Genomic DNA, 21,686 nt, shown 5'->3' on the forward strand with positions numbered 1-21,686 from the left:
CTGGAAACCCTTGCCTTGGTTGGGAAACATCCCTGCCAACCGCAAACACAGCAAGAGCTCCTTTCCCACTGTTGGCACGTCACGTATCAGAAGCAATGGAGCCCAACTATGCACAGCTGAACCCAGAGAGAGTGGAACAAGAGAAACCCAGTGGCCTTGCTATGGTGGGTGTCTTTTCCTGTAAGAGCAAAGCAGAATCGCCAGATCCCAGTACTGCTCCACACAAGCTCCAAAACCACAGGATTTGGGTAAGAGCTATTCCACACTGCTGTGCCTCACGCTCAACTTCTAAAAATCTATGAAGATCATGAAGGCAGAGCTAAAGGTCTGTGTGGTGCTCTGATACCCGAGGCCAAGAAACTCTCGTCTAATACCGTTATTAGCAGCGCACAGCAACCACAGAGAAGAAAAGGGTTTAAATGCCTTGATTGTGTGTTTAAAAATGTGCATTGTTTCCTTCCTCTGACCATTGCTGGAGAGTTATAAAGGATCTATTGTGACTCACTGGAGAGTGAAATGTATTAACCACACCTCTCCTCATATATCAAAGGAATCTGACCACAAACAAAAACACGTGCCATTTTCTAACTGCTAAAGTAATACAGATCTCCTAGTACAGACAAACTTACAGTTGTATATAGGCGTAGTCATTTTGGTGCGTCCGAAGCACCTCTAAACCAGGATATTGCATTCTAAATAGAAACGTAAACGTCTTTAACCAGGGACTGAAGCAAACCTTTGAGTTCTCAGTTCACCGGGCTGTGCTTGGCTATTGTAGGAGTCTCCAAATCGTGCGTGCTCTTGCAGATCACGTGTCCTGCAAAACCCTAGTCCCCCCAAGAGTGAGCTCAGGACAGAGGGGCCCTGGGAATTGCTTTGCCTTTGCGCAGCTTTCAGCCAGGCTTTTAACGTCTTCCCTTCCCTTCTGCTATTTAACCAGGCGGTGGTGTGTTGTTAAGGAGCCGTGGAGCTGCTGCCGCATTGGCTGCAGATGACATCATTATTGATTACTGCTTTTATCCTGCTCCCTGGTGATGCTACTCCACCTGGCTCAAACCCGCGTCCGTTAATTTCATGAACCAATTAATCCACAGAGAGAATAACCCTCTTGACTAGCAGGGTGCGCGCGTGAGAGTGTGTGTGTGTGTGTGCACGTGCGTTGGGGGAGGCCTGGTACAACTATCATTACCGAGTGTTTCTAATCAAACAAAAATGTTAATCTTGCAGCACAATGTGGAGAATTCCTCTGAGTTTAATTAAAACAACTGCGACTAGAGGCGTGATCAGATTTGAGGATCAGATCAGCGGAGGAAGCATCTCTGAACATCACATATTGCACTGATTCAAGTGCTCAGATTTCCTTCCTGCCAGGGAAGTGAAACTGCCTTCATCCCCTAACAATTGGATTCCCTGTAATAATGCAATTACAACCTCAGCTCAATCCCCACAGGACATGCACGCACATGCCCTGCCACCCTCCCCATCAATCCCCAAACACCAGCCCAAACATGTTACCAAATAAATAAATAAGGAACGGTTTGGACTGTGAATTCTCTTTCTAAAAGCAGCCCAGGCAACTGCAAGAACAAAAGAACCAAGATGCAAGCTGAAGATGCTTCAAGGGCACATCTGGGCAGCTGCCTGCTCTTGAAAATCATGCTAGCTTACACAGGCAAATGTTTTCACGTGTTGCACTTGCCATATTAACCGAGCATACCAAACACCTCATTCATACCTGCTCTTAGACTGAGTTGTTTAAAGGCCCCCCCGATGAAAAGCTGGTGAATTACCTCAAGGCCACCGAACAAAGTAGGGTGAGAAAGAATAGGGGAGGAGGGATGCAGGGAGGAAAGAGAAGAGCAATTCAGCATTCATTTATAATAAATCCTACCAGAGGACACGCTCTGTGCTGGGGGACATGCCTCGAACCAACCTGGGCGCATGCGCTGACATACACACGGTCATACAGAAAAAGCAAGGGTCGCCAGCGACAGCAAAGAGAGACACGGGTGCTCGCTGTCTCCTTGTCGCTCTAGAAGGTGGCAGCTCTGTGTTTAGATAATTAGCTGTGCTGGAAATGAGGATGATAAAGAAAGATAAAGCGGGTATTGCTGCTGCTCTTTTTCCCGCAGGGTGTGCACAGTTGTTTAATAATTTAGAGGAGAGGAGGGTGTGAGCATGTACAGACACGCTATGTATTGAATGCAGAAAGCCACAATGAGGATGCTGCTGAAGTGAGGAAGAGGAGTAATTTTTCACTCTTCTCTGGAGATATGCGGCCCAGCTCATGGATGCTGCTGGTCTCTAAGCAGTCAACTATCCTCACTTGAGGGTAGAAGAACCAAGAACACAGAGATGAAGCAGCTTGAGTGACACTAGTTTTAAACAGAATCAGGATCAAAATCCAGAACTCCTGAAACTTATCCCTGTTCTTTTCATTACGTTTATGGACACTTACAGCTGCCCCCTCCCCAACAGGTATCCTGGCATTATGCAGCTTGTGAAATTACATCAACAAGTTATTTCCATCAATGTGTATGTACCTGTGTCTTAGTTAACCGTTATTTCACAGCCAAGGACAATTTTAATACATGGAGGAGTCTCAGGAATATGCTCTGCCTCTTGATTCCATTTATTTTGATCTGAAAGTTTTACTATGAAAATAGTAATAGCTAACAATGTTATTAAAACTTTGCAGGCTTGTAGGCAATAAATACACACTTAGATTGTGCGTTGGACCCCGTAACAGTGCAGGTATTACACTGCCTTCCCTACACTAATGTATCCCTATGTACCCTCTCCTTATAAAGGCATCTCAGTTAAAATCGCTCTGACATTATTCATAAGCTACAGAACTAATCTGCTTTCAACGTGGCCTGATCTTCAGGTCACCACAAGAAAAGCAAACAAGTCAAGTTTGAAGAAAGTCTGCCAACAATTTTTCAAGTGGCAAGATAACATTTCAGAGGGGCCAGCTTCTCTTTAAGATGTGCTCCCGTGGGACTCGATGCTTTCTGCTGAGCATCTAGAACTGATTTTTGTTTACCTTTTGCTGATCTAAAGCCAACAATTACAAAAACCAACAAAACAGCAAGGATCTCACTGGAACTTTATACATGCCCACACCAGATGTCCTCTTGGAGTAGGAAATATGTGAGGAAAATTTCAGGCCAGAATTGTTCAAGAAATGTATGAATACTCCATAAAAAAAGAATCATCAGGGAATCACTAGAAAGAAGTTCTGAAAGTCTGTCCATAGCAGCCTGAATCATACTCTGGTAGTAAGTACCACAGACCTTACATGTCTAATAGCCAGTTTTCCTCAATTTTCCAGAACGCAGTAATCCTCAGGAAAAGACAGCATTGGCCAGTATGCAGCAAGCGATATTATCAGGGCACAGTAAATTTTGTTCCATTACATTTAACTGGACCAAGCACTGTTTTTTATGGGATCATGCTGCATTTACTAACGACTCACGAAGGGTAACCTCCATGGAACTCTCTCTATCAGCTTCAACAGAGCAAAGAACTAAGCCCATCTGGCCTCCGCTTGAAACCCAGCCTGTGCCTCCCAGCCGCGGAGGCAACGCAGGCAGAAAGTTGCAGCCAAGCCCCCCTGTACTCTCAGCCCACTCAGCTGCTGACAGCACAGGACAATCCTTCGCAGCATGAGAACCTCTGTCTCAAGCTATTAAAGAAGTGGAGGGAAAGTATAATCAGTATACAGGAAGCAAAAATAATAATAAAAAAATATGTATATCTTTCCTGGGAGTGTCGAACTTAGAGAAATGATACCAACTGGGAGCTGAGGTGCCTGTGCCAACTAGCTTCCTTTGTACCTCAGTTTATAATGAAAAATGACAGCAGCTGGAGTCAACAATAACTGGAAAATGCTTCCCAAAACCACCTTCTCTCCTTTTCTTTGGGCTCTGCAGGAATCAGGTTTGCAGGAATCAGGTTTGCAGGGACTATGTCTAGCCAGCTGTGGAAAGAACAGCAAGTCTCCACAGCCCTATCAAAACTCTGATCCCTTGAGAAACAGAGCAGGAAGGACAAACAAGCCAGCAGAGCTGGTGTTAAGAGACTTTGTATAAGTTGAACTGTGTCCATCACAAGCTCTGCTTCTCAGAAGCTCCCAAAGGCTTCCTCTCCTGCAGCTTCCTGTTTTTAAGTGAATGCATGTGGATTTCTACCAGGGTCTGATCCAGGAGTAGTCATGTGCATAGGCAAAAAGGGGTTTACTCTCAATCCCTTCAGCAGCTGCGTCTAGTAGGGAAGAACATACTATTTTTTTCTCTTCCGTTCATGAGACTGTCTGCACTGGTGTTGAGGAAATCCCGTAACTGTTCATGCATGTGTAGCATGAAGGTACACACGTGTATTTCTAACAGTGATTACAACAGCCCAGCCAACAGGCTGCAGAATTACTACAAAGCCCATCCTGCAGAGTTTGTGACAGCTGGGGCCCAGGTTTCCGTACTCCCCAGTATGCCAAGGTAACAGCTTCTGCAAATGACAGCTCACATTCATCTCCAAGCTGTGGAGCAGCCCCCATCTTTATGCTAAGCATTACTTCTGAAAGTGAGAGAAGAGAGATGGAAAGGAGGAGGAGGCCTTGCAAGGAAAGATAGAGAAAAGACAAACAGGAGAGTGGGTGAACTCAGAAGCGGGGAGGAAAAAGAGAGGAATAGATGCCAGCATGCTAACTTTGTCATTGTGGAGATTAGTGGATTTGCGCTTGGTCCTTTCAACTTTGCCAGCACTTAAAAATGCGGATAAAGAGGAGACAATCTTTGCTGTGCGAAAGCTAAGGAGAGATTAAGGATGGAATAACTCCAACTGAGCAGGGAAGGGGAGGGTATGCTATAAAAACTCCTTCCTTGATGCTCTTCAACATCTTGGCCCAGGCCTGCAGCCAATTACCGTTCCCCCAAATTTCATGAACTGGGTACCCTAGCTGCTCTTGCACAGTCAGTTAACAAAGCTACTGGACAAGGTCCTGTCAGCCAAACAGAATAGGAGTGCTTGTGAAAGCAGTGCAACACAGGAGCAAAGCACACAATAATATTCTGGTGGGATCAGCAAAGTGTGTAATTAGTCAGGCAGCAGGGAGATGTAGCTCCTGTTCTGTCATCCGTCTCTCTAGCTGACATGTGTATGATGCCGATACCGGAAGGAAGAGCTGCAAAAAGACATGTACAAAGAACCTCAGTCCCTAAGGACAGTCACTGAGCTTAGCTCGTCATTTCCCATACACTGCAGCTTTCTTTTAGTGGAGAGTGCCTTAAAAATGCTGTGAGAATCCAGAGCATTTGTGAGGGCAGCAGCTGGAGGACAACCTTTTCTCTTGCCACTGCTTGTAGCTAAATTCAAGGGGTAGAAATTTTGAATACAATTGCAGGAGCACTTCTCCCAAACTGTCACAGCTCCCAAGGAATATACGGGAACCAGTGTGAAGAATAAGGCTCCCAGCCTTCAGGGATAACTGCAGCTAGACATACTCTTGTCATGAAGTGCTGTTCCAGTCTCCTGACAGATACATCCCACCATGTACTGCTAACAGAAGGTTAAATGCCATGCCAGGCAAAGGAGCTACACAAAGATTTAAGTGCACCTACACAAATCTGTGAGGCATGACTGGACCGTGGGCCCACACGCTCAAAGGCAGCCAGCATCTTGACAACACAGGGCCTGCCAGGTGGGCAGCAGAAGGGATATTCCCCGCTACAAGGGGAGGTCAAGGGCTTTGCCATGTGCCCTTTATGCCTGGTCTTTATTTACTGCTGCACGTTGGGGATTCGCACACAAATTTCGCTCTGCACTATTAGGGATGTGCTCACTGTCTGTTCAAACAAAAGGATTTAAGATGCTCTTGGAGAGAACACTGACATTGCTGAAGAAAAGGCAACTGGCATACAGGCAGAGCTACCACTTGGCCTTATGAGGAACACACACTGCCTGAAGCACCTAAAACTGTTGTTAACTGTGCTCACTGCAGAAGTAATGGCTCTTCCTGCAAGTACCCCTATTCAAAAGCCCATGGCTTTTCTGTAGCACCTCCTGCTGTTGGCTTCATCAATAGCCAGTGCTCCCAAGCTAAACTCCCTTCAGGAGCTGTCAGGCAGTTATCTGCCACACCCTTTCTGCCAGGATCACTTGCATTGCCCTGTGGTTCGAACGGAGAACACCATGCATCCTTTCCCCTAAAATGGGTCAGTTTTAGCAAGCGGCCTAGCTTAGTGTCTCACATAGAAATTATACAGATCTCCAGGGTAATAACAGTAAACATCCAGAGGCATCCACAGCAATAGCATACTGTTCCCTCCCCCACATCAAGTTCAGGGAGCATATTTCAAACAGATGACATGAAGGAGGCATCCATGTAAACATCCTCTATAGTGGGGACAAGTGAAAAAAAGAACCAGAACAAAATGGAGAGGGGAACTGTTTTCTTGGAGCGTGCATGGAACAAAGGACCTCTGGAAAGAGGGAAGATGCCCAGAAGAAGGGCAAAATAGGTATCTTGCACAAGGGAAGAGGCTGGCATTGCTACCAATGGCATGAAAGCCCATGCAGATGCATATCATCTTAGCCTCAGCCCATTAAGTGACTCCTCACTGAAGAAGGTTTTCTTGGGTGTCTGGATGAATGGCAGGCAGGCAGGCATGCTCTTTACCTCGGAGGACGGTGAGCTTGGCGTGGACGGTGACCTCCCCATGAGGGTTTTGAGCAACACACTCATAAATGTTCTCATCCCGGGGAGTCCGGAGGGGCTGGATCCTCAAAACAGCACCTGCACTTTCATCAAATTCAATTGTCTGGGGGATAAAGGGAAAGAGAGAGACACACATAGTAAGCATCCTTGGGTTGCAAGTAGAAGGTTCATTCCTGCTTCTAAAGGTGGCATCAGCATATATACAAGCACGCACACTGGTAAATACACTTCAGCAGCTGCCCCACAATCCCCTATACATAACCGACACGGTCAACTTGTCTCTCCACTGACCTCAAGGCAACAGAGGACTGTCCCATGCCAAACCCTGACCACTGACCCACCGAAACTGCTATGTACGTCTCAAATGCTCTGAAAGAATGAGCCATGGTGACGGTGTGTGTGGGGTGGGTGTTCAGAGTACAACTGTGGTGAAGGAGGAGGAAACAGACCAAGTGAAAACAAAATAAAAATGAACCCCCACCTTGTTCCTCCATCTGCCTGGGCAGCTGACACCACAAAGCTCCTCTCAGCACACAGCTGCCTGGCAGGGCTGAGTCCCACAGCAAATTCCACAGGATGACCTCCTAGTCCTTGTTCCTCCACTCTCATTTCTATCTAAACAATGCCAATTGCTTGGGTCTGGTTGCCAGCAACTGTAATGTTCACTCCAGGCTGTCCCAGAGTTAAAATAACGAGCCATGGATGGGTATGAAAGGTGCATTTACAGTGCTAAAGAAGTACCAGCTTAGTTGGGGTTTCTTAGGGAAGGAAGAAGGCAGCTTTATATTATATCCCAGGAGGGGGGAAAAATCAACAAAACAAAAGAAAAAACTCCAGTAACGTAAGTGAGCCAAGTTCTCTCTTGCTTTGGAACAAACCCAGCTGTTGACATGGCCAAGAGCTTGCATTTCACTCCTTCTGCTGTTAAAACTCCTCTCCTTCCAAACCTCCCTTTATTATCGGGTCTGAGAATGGCCCCAAAGAAGAGCACTAGCTGCTTTGTGTCAGTCTCTCTCTCTTTATATATACACAGACACAGATTTCAAGGACATCTCTTACCTCAAACCTCTGAGAGTTCACTTTCTTCCCTTTCTTGTTCCAGGTGACCCGTGGCTTTGGGTCTCCAGTCGCTTGGCATACAAAGGAGGCCACCCCTCCTGACACACCAATTTGGTCCACAGGTTTTTTAATGAACACAGGGGGACCTTTAAGAAAAAAAGAAATATCATCATTGGCACAAGGAAAGACAAACTCTAATAAACAGTGTTTGTAATTAATAGTAGCATTATCACTGCTATTCTCTAATCATCCCAGATGAAATTAAACCTCTTGGCCTTTTAGGAACAAACAGTCTTCACCTCTATTTTAAGTATGAAGAAACTACAGCACAAAATGATTAAGGGCCATATATCCTACAAAGAGATTTCAATGCAATGATGTTGCAAAGCCTCTTTTACTTCTGACAAGTGGAATTCTAAACTGTTTTGCACAGGGGAAATTGCCCTTGCAAAGCCCATCTAATGATCATCACAAAAAGCTGGTAGAGCTGGAAAACATCATCTAGAAACACTGAATTGCATTCCCCAGATCCTAGCAGATGACCAAAACACCAAGGAATGGGGGAGATTTATAGGAACATACCCAAGGCAGGGGTAAAAGGTGGGAGAGGGACCATGAAATAAATGGAGCAGGAACTTGGCACATAGAGATCTTGAGGATGATGGTGTGAGACAGGCTGACGCCAGTGGCTTTAGGATATGAAACCTCCTTGGCTTGTAGTACCTCTGTTTTCATCTGTAAATCTTTCCTCTGGCCCTCATTGGTACATTTACACAGCAACAGGTACGCCATCCTTTGGAACAGGCGAGTTGATAGGATACAGCCCAACAAACGAAAAGTTGTGATCACTTCAAAACAATCCAGTTATTAAGACCAAGAGCATGGCAGCCAAGTCTGCAGCCTGCTCCTGCAGCTCCCCCTTCCCCTCTTCTCATCATGAGACATCTGAGAAAAACAGGGAATTCACGCTGCTGAAGGAAGAAGCCAAAAGCTCCTCAAACTCCTCTCATAACCAGATGCTCAAAGGTGCAGCGATGCCTGAACAAACACACCCACTCAGAGCCTGGGGCTGCATTTTAGCCAGCCTGGACCCAAATGAACAACACGTGAGCTTGCAGCACTTCTCCCCCACCCCTGCCACCGATTGCCACCCATGTCTGACTGCCTTCAAGAGCACCTCTGCAACGAGGGGAGAGGATGCTGGGGTGGGCTTTCTGAAAAACAAAGGTGTCAAGGGCCTTCTCATGAGAGGAAGATGAGGGCAGGAGTATTTGTGCAGAGCCCATATTGCCTCTGCCCTCAGGGAATCCTCCTTCCGTGCTCTAACCTGTTTTCCCTGCACAGTTTCCTCTCATCTAGTTAGTTTAAAATTTATTGAAATATTTAAATCACAAGGCCACAGCTGTGTTCAAATAAAATCACTCAGATCATAAAGTTGCCGTCTGTTATTCTTGAGAAAAGTAGAACATGACTCTGAAATGTGTATATTTATATGTACATACTCAGAGTCTATAAAATAAGATGTAAACAGCCTACCAAAGGGCTTAAGAAGAGTGCAAACGGTAGCTAGAGAGAAGTCTCCAGGGTCTTTTAGGGGTCGAAAGACAAAAGCAAGCATTCTCCCCTTCCCTGCCTGGCGTGGCCAGCAGTATATAAATAAAAGCCACTGAGCAAGCTCATGTGATGCAATCAAGCATTTGTTTCCATGCTGGAGGTAAATACAATTTGCTGGAGCTGTTTACGTCCCACCGAATGCTGTGTGTACAAAGCATCGGATTTATAAATACCCAAATCTATATTTAGAGGTCAGAGTCTTCTTTGCAATGTTACAGCTAAAGGTTATCAAGCAAGTCCCACTGGAGGTACTGGCACTGGGGAACCTGTCTTCCATCTGAGAAAGGCAAACCCAAAACTTTGCTTCAGGCTAAAATATAAATGCTCACTCTGCCCGCAACCTGACTTCCTTCCTCTCTTCTCCTCAGTTCAATATCTGAAGAGTTTGCAGAAGTCAATTCTGAAGGTACAGCCAAAAACATCCAGGGCTTTTAAGAACACTTTATTGATGCAAGTTCATTTCCTAAAATAAAAGCCCCTAATAATCCTTAATGTCACATATACATTTAAATGGGTGTGAGCAGTATGATGAGAGCACAGCTGAGGAGAAAAATAAGGTTCTATTTCTGTCCTGAAGAAAGGGACGATGCCCCAAAAAATAGTGAACTTGGAGTCACTGCTCAGCATCCCTTCTTAGGGACCTCTGTTGACTCAGTGTGTGGTAACGGCAAAGCCGAGTTGCTCTGTGAACACTGCTTTCCTGGGCTCACTGCAACGCTGAATGCCTATGATAAACTCGCTCTTAGACAGCGAGAGACAAAAGAAAAGAAACCAAACAAAAATCCCTATCAATCTATTAGATATGTGGAAAATGGGTGAAAAGCAAACCTAAATTGTTGATTTTAAAATTGCCCAGGCCTCTGAGCTCCAGACTTTGATTATTCACCCCCCCACCCCCCCGCCAAATCACCCATTGCGCTCCCCACCTATGCACCCCTAGTCGCTGCAGCACTTGTCACTCCAGCCCACGCCGATCGCAGAACAACCCTCTCCCCTCTGGGAAAGAGAAAGCCAGCGCTATCGCAGGCAAGGTGGTGATGATACAAAGCTGAAACAAATGCCTACGTGCTGCGTAGGACTGCCACAGCTCTGCCGTGCCAGGTCCAGCTTGCAGTGAAACATGCAGTTAGAATTCAGTCTTCAGCTCTGCAAATCGCTTTGAAAGCCTCCAAAAGTAGGAACAAGGTGCCATGTGAAAGTGAAACACTATCAGCCCACTCAGAGGGGCTTATGTGTTCCCCCTCACTTGCCAAGATTGCAGGACCCCAGTTTTAAATAAATAAATAAAAATCAGAGACAGGCATTTTCCAGATGACATACTTGCAATCCGGGAGATTTTATATCACTTCACCAATCTTCTCTCATGGGGAGCTTGAGGGAACAAGTCAGTCTTGGAAAGACTGAGTCCGAGTTCCATCTAGGTCCAGTGGTCACAAGAGATTTTTCTTTCTCCCCTTTCTCTGCTTGCAAAGTAGCAGAACCTGTTTTTTTGCAGTATCAAAACAGGAATGGAAAAACCTGGAGCTTAAAAGAATTTTCGTACTACAAGAGGCTTCCTGCGGGGTCTGTGTCTCCGGAGAGAAGGTTGAAAAGACCGGATGGCTGCTGTGTACCTGTGATTCCTCTCTACAGCTTAATGGAAAGCCATCAAGTCAAACTGAACCTTTCACTCCTGCCCACCGCCTACACGTTTCCCAAAAGCAACAGCCGGGGCAAGCGACACGCTGGAGAGTTGCCACAGACTGTAAGGAAGAGACACATATTCACCATCCATCCCGTGCTCTGTAATGGCATCCGCAAAGACGATCAGCACACACACTGTCTGCCCTCTGACTTAACCCCTGCCGCCCCTTCCAGACAGCTCTGCGCCTGCCCTGCGTCCCTGCCTGCTGTCGAGGGCAGCCGATGGGACCACGCGCTCACCCTCCCGGTCCCCCCTGTGCAGACAACCTCCGGTTGGCTTCACTTCCCAAAGCACAGGGCTAGAGAACCATGGGCGGTGCCAGCATCTGTTCAGAAGGGACATGACGCACGTTTGCTGCTGGGATTTTGTGAATTCTAACGCAGACTTTGAGAAGAAGCTGCAAGGTGATAAGGGTGGGGTCTCCTACTCATCCCCGAGGCACACGCACTAGAGGAGCATGGTACGATATCAGCCCACGTACAAGGGCTGCACACCAAGGCAGCTTTCCTCACAGACGAGGAAAATGCTGCTACCTCACCGCTCCTTCCTTCCTTCTTTCATGTGACACCAAAGCAGAAAAAGTTCTTCAAATGCAGTCATGTAAAAAAACCCCAACATCTCCCTGTGCTAATGATACACAGATGACAAAACAGTCTGAGAAGCTTTACAGCAAGGAAGCTTGAAAGATAGGAATGGGGAAAAGGAGGGGACATCTCACCCTTTAAACCCAAACGTCCCGCAGGAACTGCTGCCATGGTGAATAGCGGGTGATGGACGAGAAGCAAGGGAGACAGGCTGGCCACCATATGCCTGTCTGAAACATCAAAAGCCAAAGACAGAGAAAGGGATGGAGAACCCAGAGGTGGTTTGAGGGGTGGGAGAGAGGCAGGAGCACAAATGGGCTTAACATATCTGAGCTGACAACTGAAGGGGAGCGGGGTGCAGGGAGCAGAAAAAGAAAAAGCACAGTCTCGAACTTGCACCAGGGACCCTTCCTCCTTGCCTCCGGTAAGCCTGGTCTCCAGACTGAGATGGCTGCCCCTCCTGCCAGCACTGCAGGTGGGTTTATGGAGGGACAAGGAGGTCAGGGATGCATTTAGCCTCGCAGACCACACCACAGGGCAAGAGCAGCTTTCTCCATGCTATCCCAGTATGCTCCAGCCACGAAATGGGAGAGACAGCCTGAAAAGCTGAGGGGAAAACTCACACCGGCTCAGCTAAGGCAGTCAAATGAAGCTGTGGCAGTGCAGAGGGCTGTGTAAAACCAATATGGCAGCCGCCAGCCCACTTCCCATCTCTCTGGGTAGTTTCAGGGAAGGCTGACCAGAGTTAACTCGAATGGGGGGAAGGAGAGAGGCAGGTCACAGTGGGGAAATATTGACTTCCCTGGGCCTTTCTGAGACAAAATTGATTCTCAAAGCATTTTGTGCCAGCCTGCCAGATCGATATTCTTGACATCCTCCCAGCCGCCCTCAGCCAAAATGCCCTGGTGCTGGCTCAGGGATACGGGACAATTTGGGAAATGTATGAAAATCTGGGAAATGTATGGTTGGCCAACAAGAGCAGACTCAAGACAGCCCCCTGCTCCTCCAGCCTGGGCTGCATGAGCACCCACACACAGCCAGACCCTGCCCCACACCATGAAGCTCCTGAGGTAAAACCCTCAGTCCTGTTACATGGAGGACTGGCCGGCGGCACGCAGCCCTCCACCTCTCCGCCACGGGGGAAGAGAAGACCCCACACGCTTTGCTGCCAAAATGGCTGGGAGACCCAACTGTGCCCTAAATTGCTCCTCCCTCCTGAGCTACAGCCCACCAGCTTTGGGGCAGGTCCAAGGCAGAAAGCTGCTCCCACAGGGAGAGGGACAATGTGTCCGCCATGTCCTCTTCCACCTGCTCCCCACAGGGGAGGCCTGGAGGTGCCACCACCATAGTAACAGGTCTGTCTCCCTGCCTTGGCGAAGGCCCAACTCATGGCCCCTCAGCCCCGCAGTCACCAAGGAAAAGTCCCAAGGACGGTCCCTGACTACATTACCATATTATTTGCCCCAGCTTTGGGTAGGAAACGGGCAGCGTCGTGTAAACCATCCCCTCGCGCCGCAGGCTCTCCCTGAGGGGGCTGCAGACAGGTGCCTCCACATCTCTGCTTCCTCCTGACCCCCCCAGCTCTCTCCCCTCATCTCCAGCCCCACAGCGAGGACCTGGTGCTGATTTTAGATGGCAAAATTCACCTCTGTGCTTAACACTCCCCTCTTCTGCAGCCCCCTCCCGCCACCCCCAGGAAAGCACCTCAACAATGGACCACAAATAAAGACAAACCACTTATTCTTTCATCTGGCCCTAGCACAGAGAGCAGCGTGAGCCCGGCTGAAAGGGCCCCCTCGCCCACAGCGGCAGCAATCCATGGAGACAAAAGAAAAGCCAGCTACAAAACACGTATTTTAAAAGGTTTTGCTTCCATTTTTGGTGCCCCCGGTCCCCGCTGTCAGCGCTCTGGTGGAGGCCCACGTGCCGGTCCCGCTGACCCATGGCGCCGGCACACGAAGCGCCAGGTTTCAGCTCCTCCTTCGCTGGGGAATAAACACCCATTATCCCCACCCCGGGGAACAGAGGCGGCTCTCCGCTGTACCTGAGACCCACCACAGAAACTAAAACAAAAGCAACAGCACAGTAGGCAGGCCATTTTCTTGCTGTTTGGCCGGCTTATCGTAGCCTTCCTAAGCGCGTACGGCAGCCGTCCTTTCGCCCGCTATCCCCGGTCGACCTTCAACAACAGCCCCGTGGTGCTGAGCCCGACACTTCCCTGCGGAGCTGCCCACCGTGAGAGCGTGCCCATGCTACTAGAGATATTCAGGGCACATTAGCCAACGACAACCTTTATCCTCGCTCAAAAATACTGAGCACATCAAAATTCACCCTTTTTTGTGCATGTATATACACACACATATATGCACCTCTACCTTTCAAGAACAAAGGTGAAAGATGAGACCATTAAGCCATTGATGGTCAATGTTATTTTGCCGGTAGCGTTAGCACGCCCCAATCTGCTCTTCCAGGCTCCAGATGATTCCCATAATCAGGATTCAGATCTCTGACGCAAATTTGGCTGACCTTGGGCACTCACCCTTCCCCGCACCTCAGTCTGCTACACGTAGCGCGGAGGTGACAATCCTCATTTCTCACACCTGCCTGCCTGCCTGCCTTGGTCTAGACACTACAAGCAATTTGGAGCAACGGATGGTCTCAGAACAGATCTGTTCAGCACTCAACGCCCTAGGTGGTATTGCACACAACTACAGCCTCTAAATACTGTACTACAAACAAAAGAAAATAACCCCAAAAAAATCACTAGAGACAGAACTCGGAGACCTTCTTTCACATGTACTTCTTGGTGGGAGAAGATAAAAACCAAAAGCCAGACAAAACTTTGCAATCTCCCAGCAACCAGGTCATGTTAGCTTGAACGGGGACATCTCTCTTGATTATTTCTCACCCCTCGCTAACTTCAAGAGCAACCAGGAAGAAATCCAATGGCGTTCTCACTGGCATGCAAAGGGCTAAACCCCCCCTCTTCTCCTCCTCCCCCTTCCCTTTGGTTTTTGGGCTGAAACTTTCTGCTGATCTAGTGAAACTCCATCTCCATTTTCCACAACTGCTGACAGGCTCACAATCGGAGAAGGAGCACAAGGTACTCCCCCCACTACAGCCCTGGGCGGTAGGGCTTTCATCTCCCCTCCTAAAAACCTCTCCAGGAATGTGAGATCCGGGTCCGGCCATGCACTGAGTGTTTGCTGGTTTAGGAAACGTGTTTTACACGCATGTGCTGCTGCGGTCTGCTTGCATGCAGCAGATGCATGCCCTGCATTTGAGGGATCGGGATGGGAGTGCTGAGCAGCTGGGGACAGCCTGGGAGGCACGGCCAGAGGAGCAGAGGAACAGTTTTGTCACACCAATGAATGCGGGAGCTAAAGAGGGGAGCAGAGGGTAGGAAGGATGGGAAAATCAGTGGGGATAAGGAGAGAAGACATCAACAGGGAAAACGCAAAGGAACTGGAGCAAGATGGAGAGGAGGGAGGTGTTCAGAGCCAGCGCAAGGAAGTGAAGATTAGATAGAGGAGACAAACCACGGAGCAGATGAAAACAGGAGAGAGCAGCCAAATTTGAGACAGATGGAGAGTGGGGAGCAAGAATGCGATGTTTGGAAAGGGTACGTATTTCAAAGCAGCGGCATTAGGGAGCGGGGGAGCTTGCAAGAGGGGTAGAGGCAAGAAAGATGGCTCCATAATTTCCATTTTTCTTCATGAGAGCAGTGAGAGCTGCAAACTGGGAGCAGGACTGCTGCAGGCTGTGGGGACGGTCTCTATGGAGACACTCAACAAGATTGAAAACACCCCTTGGAGAGGTCCTGCAGAGACTCTGGTCCCCTTGAAATCCAGGGTTTTACTGACAGATTTTGCACTTTTTTTCCGAGGGCTGTTTCTCAGTGCCTCACAAATAAAATTAAAATGAGGGTTTTCTGACAGAACAAACAAACAGGGAGTGAATTATATTCCATTTCCCCGTCAATAACTTCTCCCCAACCCAGTCGTCTTATCATCATAAAAAGTCCATTAAGCAGTAATTGGGGAGGCAGTAGAACGCAGGGCTGGTCCATGAAACAGAAGCACGCTCGCTCCCCAACTGGCCTTTTCTGGGAAGGCAGACAGGATAATTATAGGCTTCAGACAGAGACTTCCTCTTACTGTCAGCAGCTCTTGGCTCCCTTCAGGGAGATGGGACTGGCAAGGTTGGGAAAAGGAGGGTAAAAAAAGATCGAAGATGGTTTTTTGGAAGTGAAATACCTCCACCGTGCTATTCCCCTGCTGCTGATCCACCAAAGCCCTTACCTGACTCAGAAAAGCTGGGCTACACACAGGTGAATGCAGGCTTTTCCCGTCGGACACGGGGGAATGTCACTTGAAAGATTACCCCCTCTCCTTTCTTGCAAGGCCCCAGAGAAGGAAGGACAGCAGCGAAGGATGTGACCCAGCACAGGATTTAACACAAGCAGAAAATGGGTGAGAAAGATCAAGAACTCATTTCGTACACCTTTACTACACTGGCTGTCCAACAGCCCCAACATCTGCTTCTTTCTGACGCCTGCGTGCGCTGCCAGCTCCCACCTTTCCCCTCAGCCAGGATGAGGCAGCAGCAGACCCTTCATAGCCAGCACCATGCCAAGCTGTTCTTGCCACAAGGCTTGTAATTTTGGGGATCTGGCACATCCATACAGCCTTCAGGCTCCTATTTGCAATGCACTCAGATACAGACCCTTTGGAAGAGGAGGTACGAGCCTGCAGCAGTGGAGGCAGGATGAGACTGAGGCTACCAAAGATCTATTCCTAGTTCTGACACCCAAGGTGAGAAAAACCACGTTATCCTGCCTGCTGGAGAGGAAGCATAATCCTTCCTTCTGGTCTATTTAAACTGCTAGTTTTCAGGGATGGGACCGTGCCTTATCGCATGGGAACAGCAGCTAGTATGAAGTCATCCAGTTTCAGCAGGACTTCTCCAGGCTACCATCGTACATCTGTATGTATGGAAAGGATCCACCTCTCTCCATAGCACAAAGGGTATTTGTCACTGCCACAGATCAGTCCCAGCCCCAGTGACTGGCACCCTGATACAGCCAAGGAAAACACGCTTCCAACTGTGATTTATGCAAATGTATAGGGCACATTGTAACGATACACATATACAGGATGCAAACCGCTCTACAGGACAGGACGGAGAGCTGTCCCTGTTCTACAGGGAATGAGATGGTATTTTGGACATTCTTCTTCCCTCCCTCCCTCCCTCACACAGGAAAACTGGTATCTGCTGCCTCCCACCACATAGTGTGCACACACCAGAAACTACTCATCCTGTGAGAGCTGTGGCATGGTGGAAGCCCGGAGCACCATGTGGGCTTCAGTTTAATGAATGAGAAATAGGGGATTAACACTGGAGGTGAAAGGGTCTGTATTTTGGCAGTAAAGGACAGCAAACGTGGCAGGCAGCTGGTGCCCAGCATCAGAACGGGACTCTGCACATAAGGCAAGAAAGGATGGAAAACAGGCAGCATTTAGCAGCGTACGGAGCATGTGCATGAGGGAACGTGATCTAGAAGACACAAGACTGGGTTTGCTTTTCAATGCATTTTGTGGCCCCACTCTACAAATATCCTCTTCCCGTGCCTCAGTTTCCCCACCTCCCTTCTCTCACCAATTCAGATGGAGAGCACTTCAGGTGTACTAACCGCTTCTCTCTCTGCTTACTGCCTGCACCCAGCACAGGGCAGTTCCACCCTCCCTGTACAAATCAAACCGAGGGGCAAAGGAACAAGAAGGTGGTAATGCAGATGGACCTCTGGCCAGGATTCTCGTTCACCTTCTGGCACTACAATGCAATGCCAGGAAGAAAGTTGCTCCTTGTGACCAGCAAGAGCTGAAGCAGACAAGCAATGCTGTCATGTAAGATGGCAGCCCTGGGATCAGCCGCTGAAGGGCCAGCAAGCAGAGGAGCACGTGCAGCCTCAGCAACGTGGCCAGCCAGGACCCTGGGGGTACACAAGCGCTTTCTGTAACTGTAACAGCATCTCATTCCATATTTGTCCACAAGTCCTATAACAAGGCATAATAACCCAGAGCAGAGCAAGAGCAAGAAACCCAAGGAGCTATCCTGGCAACTTAATGAGGCCTCTTGTCCATCAATGTCATGACAGCAATCCCAGATTGTTTGCAATCAGAAGCTCAAGGCAGGGAGCTCTCCCTCCCCTTGCCATGCTGCTAGGACAGCTTCTGCTCCAGCTGTGTCATCGATATTGGCATCCCAGAGAAGCTCAATTCACCCCCTACCTAGAAAAGACACAGCTAGAAAGGGTTGGGCTCTTTACTCAACTTCCGCTGCTCTGTTTGAGTCACTAAAGAATCAGAGTCTATGGGGGATACCAGAACATGAAAAACCACCTCCTATGGGACAAGCCTGAAAGAAGAAAAAGCTTAACGAGCAAGGATCCCAACTCCCAGGGGGCCATGCCATCTTGATATAGCCCAGCAGAGGTCCTGAGCCACTGAAAAGTGACAGCAGAGTCAGCAGCAATGGGGAAAACAAACTGCTACAAGCTTCTGCGTTTCATGGCCTTTCAGGGAAAGTGCAGTGCTAGAAGCCCCAAGGACGTGATCAGGGAGATCAGTTCTGATCCTTGGTTTAGTGATACGACAAAGACCTTTGCAAAATGTAAACACATAGCTAGGTCCCCTGCCTTGCATCGCCAGCTCCAAAGGGGCTGCAGCACTACAGTAGATGAATGATCCCAATCAAGATTTGCTAGCATGCATGTAGGGATCATTTGGGGATGAAAGGCACACCAGCTAAATAAAATACCGTCTGATAAAACTTTGCTCTTTTACTCCCGTAAATAAAAGCTATATTACTTCCAATTACTAACTGTTGTCTGCTTCCTTCTTTCAGGCAAGAGAGGAAGTCTCCTGGTCTACAGGAAAAGGGAAAGGTACAATTCCCAGAGCACAGAATTTGGGGTATTTTCAAAAGCTTGTTACACCATTCCTATCCGACCTCTGGTAAAAGACTTCAGCCCACATTTTCCGTGGAACAAAAGGAGATTCTGGGTATACAAGCTTGAAACACCTTACCATGGGTCTTAACAGTATATTGTGAGCTTGTACCGCTTAGCAGTATTGAGACTGGGATGTCGAGGGAGCTCAAGATGGGAGATCTTGAAAACAAGAAACCAAAACCTAATAAAGCCATGACTAGTGGGTGAACACAACCTTTAACAATAATGAACTTTGACTCCTACCACACGAGTCATTACAATTTCTGTCTCTGAACCACAATACTCATCGTTCAGATTTGCAGTGGGCACATCAACACAAAAGAAGAAAAAAAGGGAGAAAAAAAGGCAGTGCTGAGAACTGACAGCAGTGGGAACCTAACAAATTCAGCTTTGGGATAACTAGAGAATCAGCGAGCCAGAAAAACAGTGCAACACATGAGCGAGAAAGAAATGGAAATACGGAAAAGCAGCAGCAGGGACCCCTTAAATTCTTCTATCAAAGACAGTAATTGAGGAAGGTGAGCTTTTTTTTTAGTAGGACAGGTTTCTGTTCGTGTTTGACACCTGCCAAGAGATGCAAGAGATGGCTTCTTACCAGAAGGCTGTAACGCAGCCCCTCCAGGCACCAGGGCAGAAGATGCCTACACCTGAAAGGGGAAGGCAGTCCCTCAAGTGGCAGCTACTGGAATTAACCACAGATCTTACAAGGAAAGGGGAGTATCATAGCATTCATAAAGAAAAAAAAAAACCCCACACAGAAAGCCCTCAAAACCAAACAGACCCTACCCGTGCAGATAGACAAAGAAAAACGAGAGCTGAATGATCTTCCTGGCTCACTGGATGATCACATGAGAGCCAGTCTCAAGGTGATCTTTAATAGCTGAACTGAAAAAAACCTACACCGTCTTTCAGAAATTCATTCAAACAAATCAAAGTCCAGGCTAAAGATTTGTAAGTGTCGGCACTCTTAACAGCATGCTCAGACTAATTTATGAATAAATCCACGAATTCTAACGGAGGTGAGGGAGGAAGAGGACGTAGCCAAATTAATTTGACTTTATTAATTAAAAAAACCACCAAGTTTCATCACCCCACCACTCTTTAGAGGTTGTGTGAGAGTGGGGGGGAGTTACGCTCATTAATTATGCAGAAAATGCAAAACCATCATCCTCTGAATGAGTCTAAAATAAGGAGAAACCCTTTCAGAATGGGGAGAAATTACTCCCCAAGGCAGCTGAAATTTCTCTTGCAACTTCAAAGGACAATAAATTATTCAAATCGCTCGCGCCACTCCGCACGCTCTCTCACTCTCTCTCCCCTTCTCAATTTTATGCTCCTGAGTCAATTAAAGGTTTGGAGGACTTGGAGAAACTTTGTAGAATGCTAAACCAGTTGCAGCTCCTTCTATTTATTTTTTTCTTTTTTAAAGCTTTGCTTTTCTGCTTGGCCTCAAAAGGAAACAGAAATGATTCTGTGCATTACAGATGAAACTAGTGGCATTGGTTATAACCAAGCTCACATGAAACAGCAACGTTTCATGTCTGCAACAAGCACGATGGGACATGCTAAAAATTCTCTATGCAACGATACCGTGGAAACAGGTCAATCCATACTCCTTCATGTCAACTGTTCAAATCATTCACTGCAATATCCCCTTTCAAAATCTTAGCAGTAGATGTCCAAAATATATTCATAATGCTCTCTCCTGGCAACCTTCAGGTCTAGGTTAGCTGTGATCTCTTCCATAGTCACGCTGTTATCTGCTGTGCCCTTGGACGGAATAGGTGGCTCCTCTGCCAAACCATAACATGACTATTTAGCGTTTGCAGTGTGAGAACCCCAAACCAAGACTGAGACTAATTACACCGGACAACAACATGGCAAGAGAAGTCCTCCATCAAAAAAGCAAATCTAGACAAGCAAAAGGAGGGAAGGAAGGTTGAGAAGGTGCATTCACAGAGCGAGGATGCTCCCGACGCCTGATCCAGTACCCAGCCCGCAGCCCGTGTGGTGGTTAGCTCCACCACATGCAGCAGATGGCATAAAACGTGACTGTTTTCATGAACTTTAACAATCCCAAAAAATTAAAGGCAGCTGCATTGCAGGGAACATCACAGCTTTCTAAGGTGGGAACTGGGACCAATTATGTTGCAAGAGAACATCCTTGACTGGAGGGGAAGAGTGGCACAGAGTAAATAAAACTGTTCTTCAGAGAGTGTGCCTCACAGGCCAATTCGAGCCCAGATTCCATCCCACGCACACTGAAGAACGACATTCCTCTGGTCGAGCGTCCTTGAAAAACACTCTGCTTTGCCTTCTAAGAATAATATTGGGCTTGCCAGGCCACAAAAAGGGTGGGAATACCCTCGCAGATTCCCTTTAGTGACCCGGGAGATTTGCATCTAGTTGGTCTTGAAAAGACAGAACCAACACAGACCCTGGCAGGCAGATGAAAAGCTGATGTGACCCAGGGTCTTGGTGAGATACCAGAAAGATCCTGCCCTTCCTGGCAGCACACGCAAGAACTGGCTGGGTGAAAGGCACACCCAAAGGGGAAAGTCACCAAGAAATAAGTATTGGCTTCCTGGTAAAGCCTGACACAGAGTAAAAGCCCTAGTTTTGGCATCCAGGTGTGGTGAAGACGTACATTTTCTCTATCACAAACACTATGTAGATGACATTTTCACACAAGCCGCTTGTTTACACAACAAACAGATGCTCTTTTCCCCTAACTTAGCCATCTAATGAAGCTGAGCAGCAAGAACCTCTGGTTGGAAAAAGACCCTTTACCAGAAGACACCCATGGCTGCGTCCTAAACACCCGTGGCTGCTGCCGTCCCCAGGTGCTCCTCAGCAGAGATTAATCTAATAAGCATTCGCAGTGTGGGGCACAGCTGAGACCTGGGAGGTGACAGCTCCCCCTGCCCCCAAGGAAGCTCTCTCGAAAGATGATTTATTTCCTCTCCTGGTCCTATAGAAGACACAAACTTTCCAATTTGAGTTATCTAAAAAAAAAAA

At 47.7% G+C, this 21,686-nt stretch overlaps 1 protein-coding gene across 3 annotated transcripts in view; it reads right to left on the reverse strand.

Moving 5' to 3' along the window:
• PTPRS (protein tyrosine phosphatase receptor type S) overlaps window positions 1–21,686 on the reverse strand; it is a 162,692-nt gene that overhangs the window by 71,048 nt on the left and 69,958 nt on the right. For all 3 annotated transcript variants that reach the window (XM_075524605.1, XM_075524606.1, XM_075524603.1), the window contains exons 3-4: window positions 7,775–7,920; window positions 6,677–6,818 (exon numbers count right to left, since the gene is read on the reverse strand). In XM_075524605.1, the coding sequence (XP_075380720.1) occupies window positions 6,677–6,818; window positions 7,775–7,920 (288 nt within the window). The remainder of the gene's footprint in view (window positions 1–6,676; window positions 6,819–7,774; window positions 7,921–21,686) is intronic.

This window comes from Mycteria americana, chromosome 24 (assembly GCF_035582795.1).
Source record: "Mycteria americana isolate JAX WOST 10 ecotype Jacksonville Zoo and Gardens chromosome 24, USCA_MyAme_1.0, whole genome shotgun sequence".
Classification (NCBI taxonomy): Eukaryota; Metazoa; Chordata; class Aves; order Ciconiiformes; family Ciconiidae; genus Mycteria; species Mycteria americana.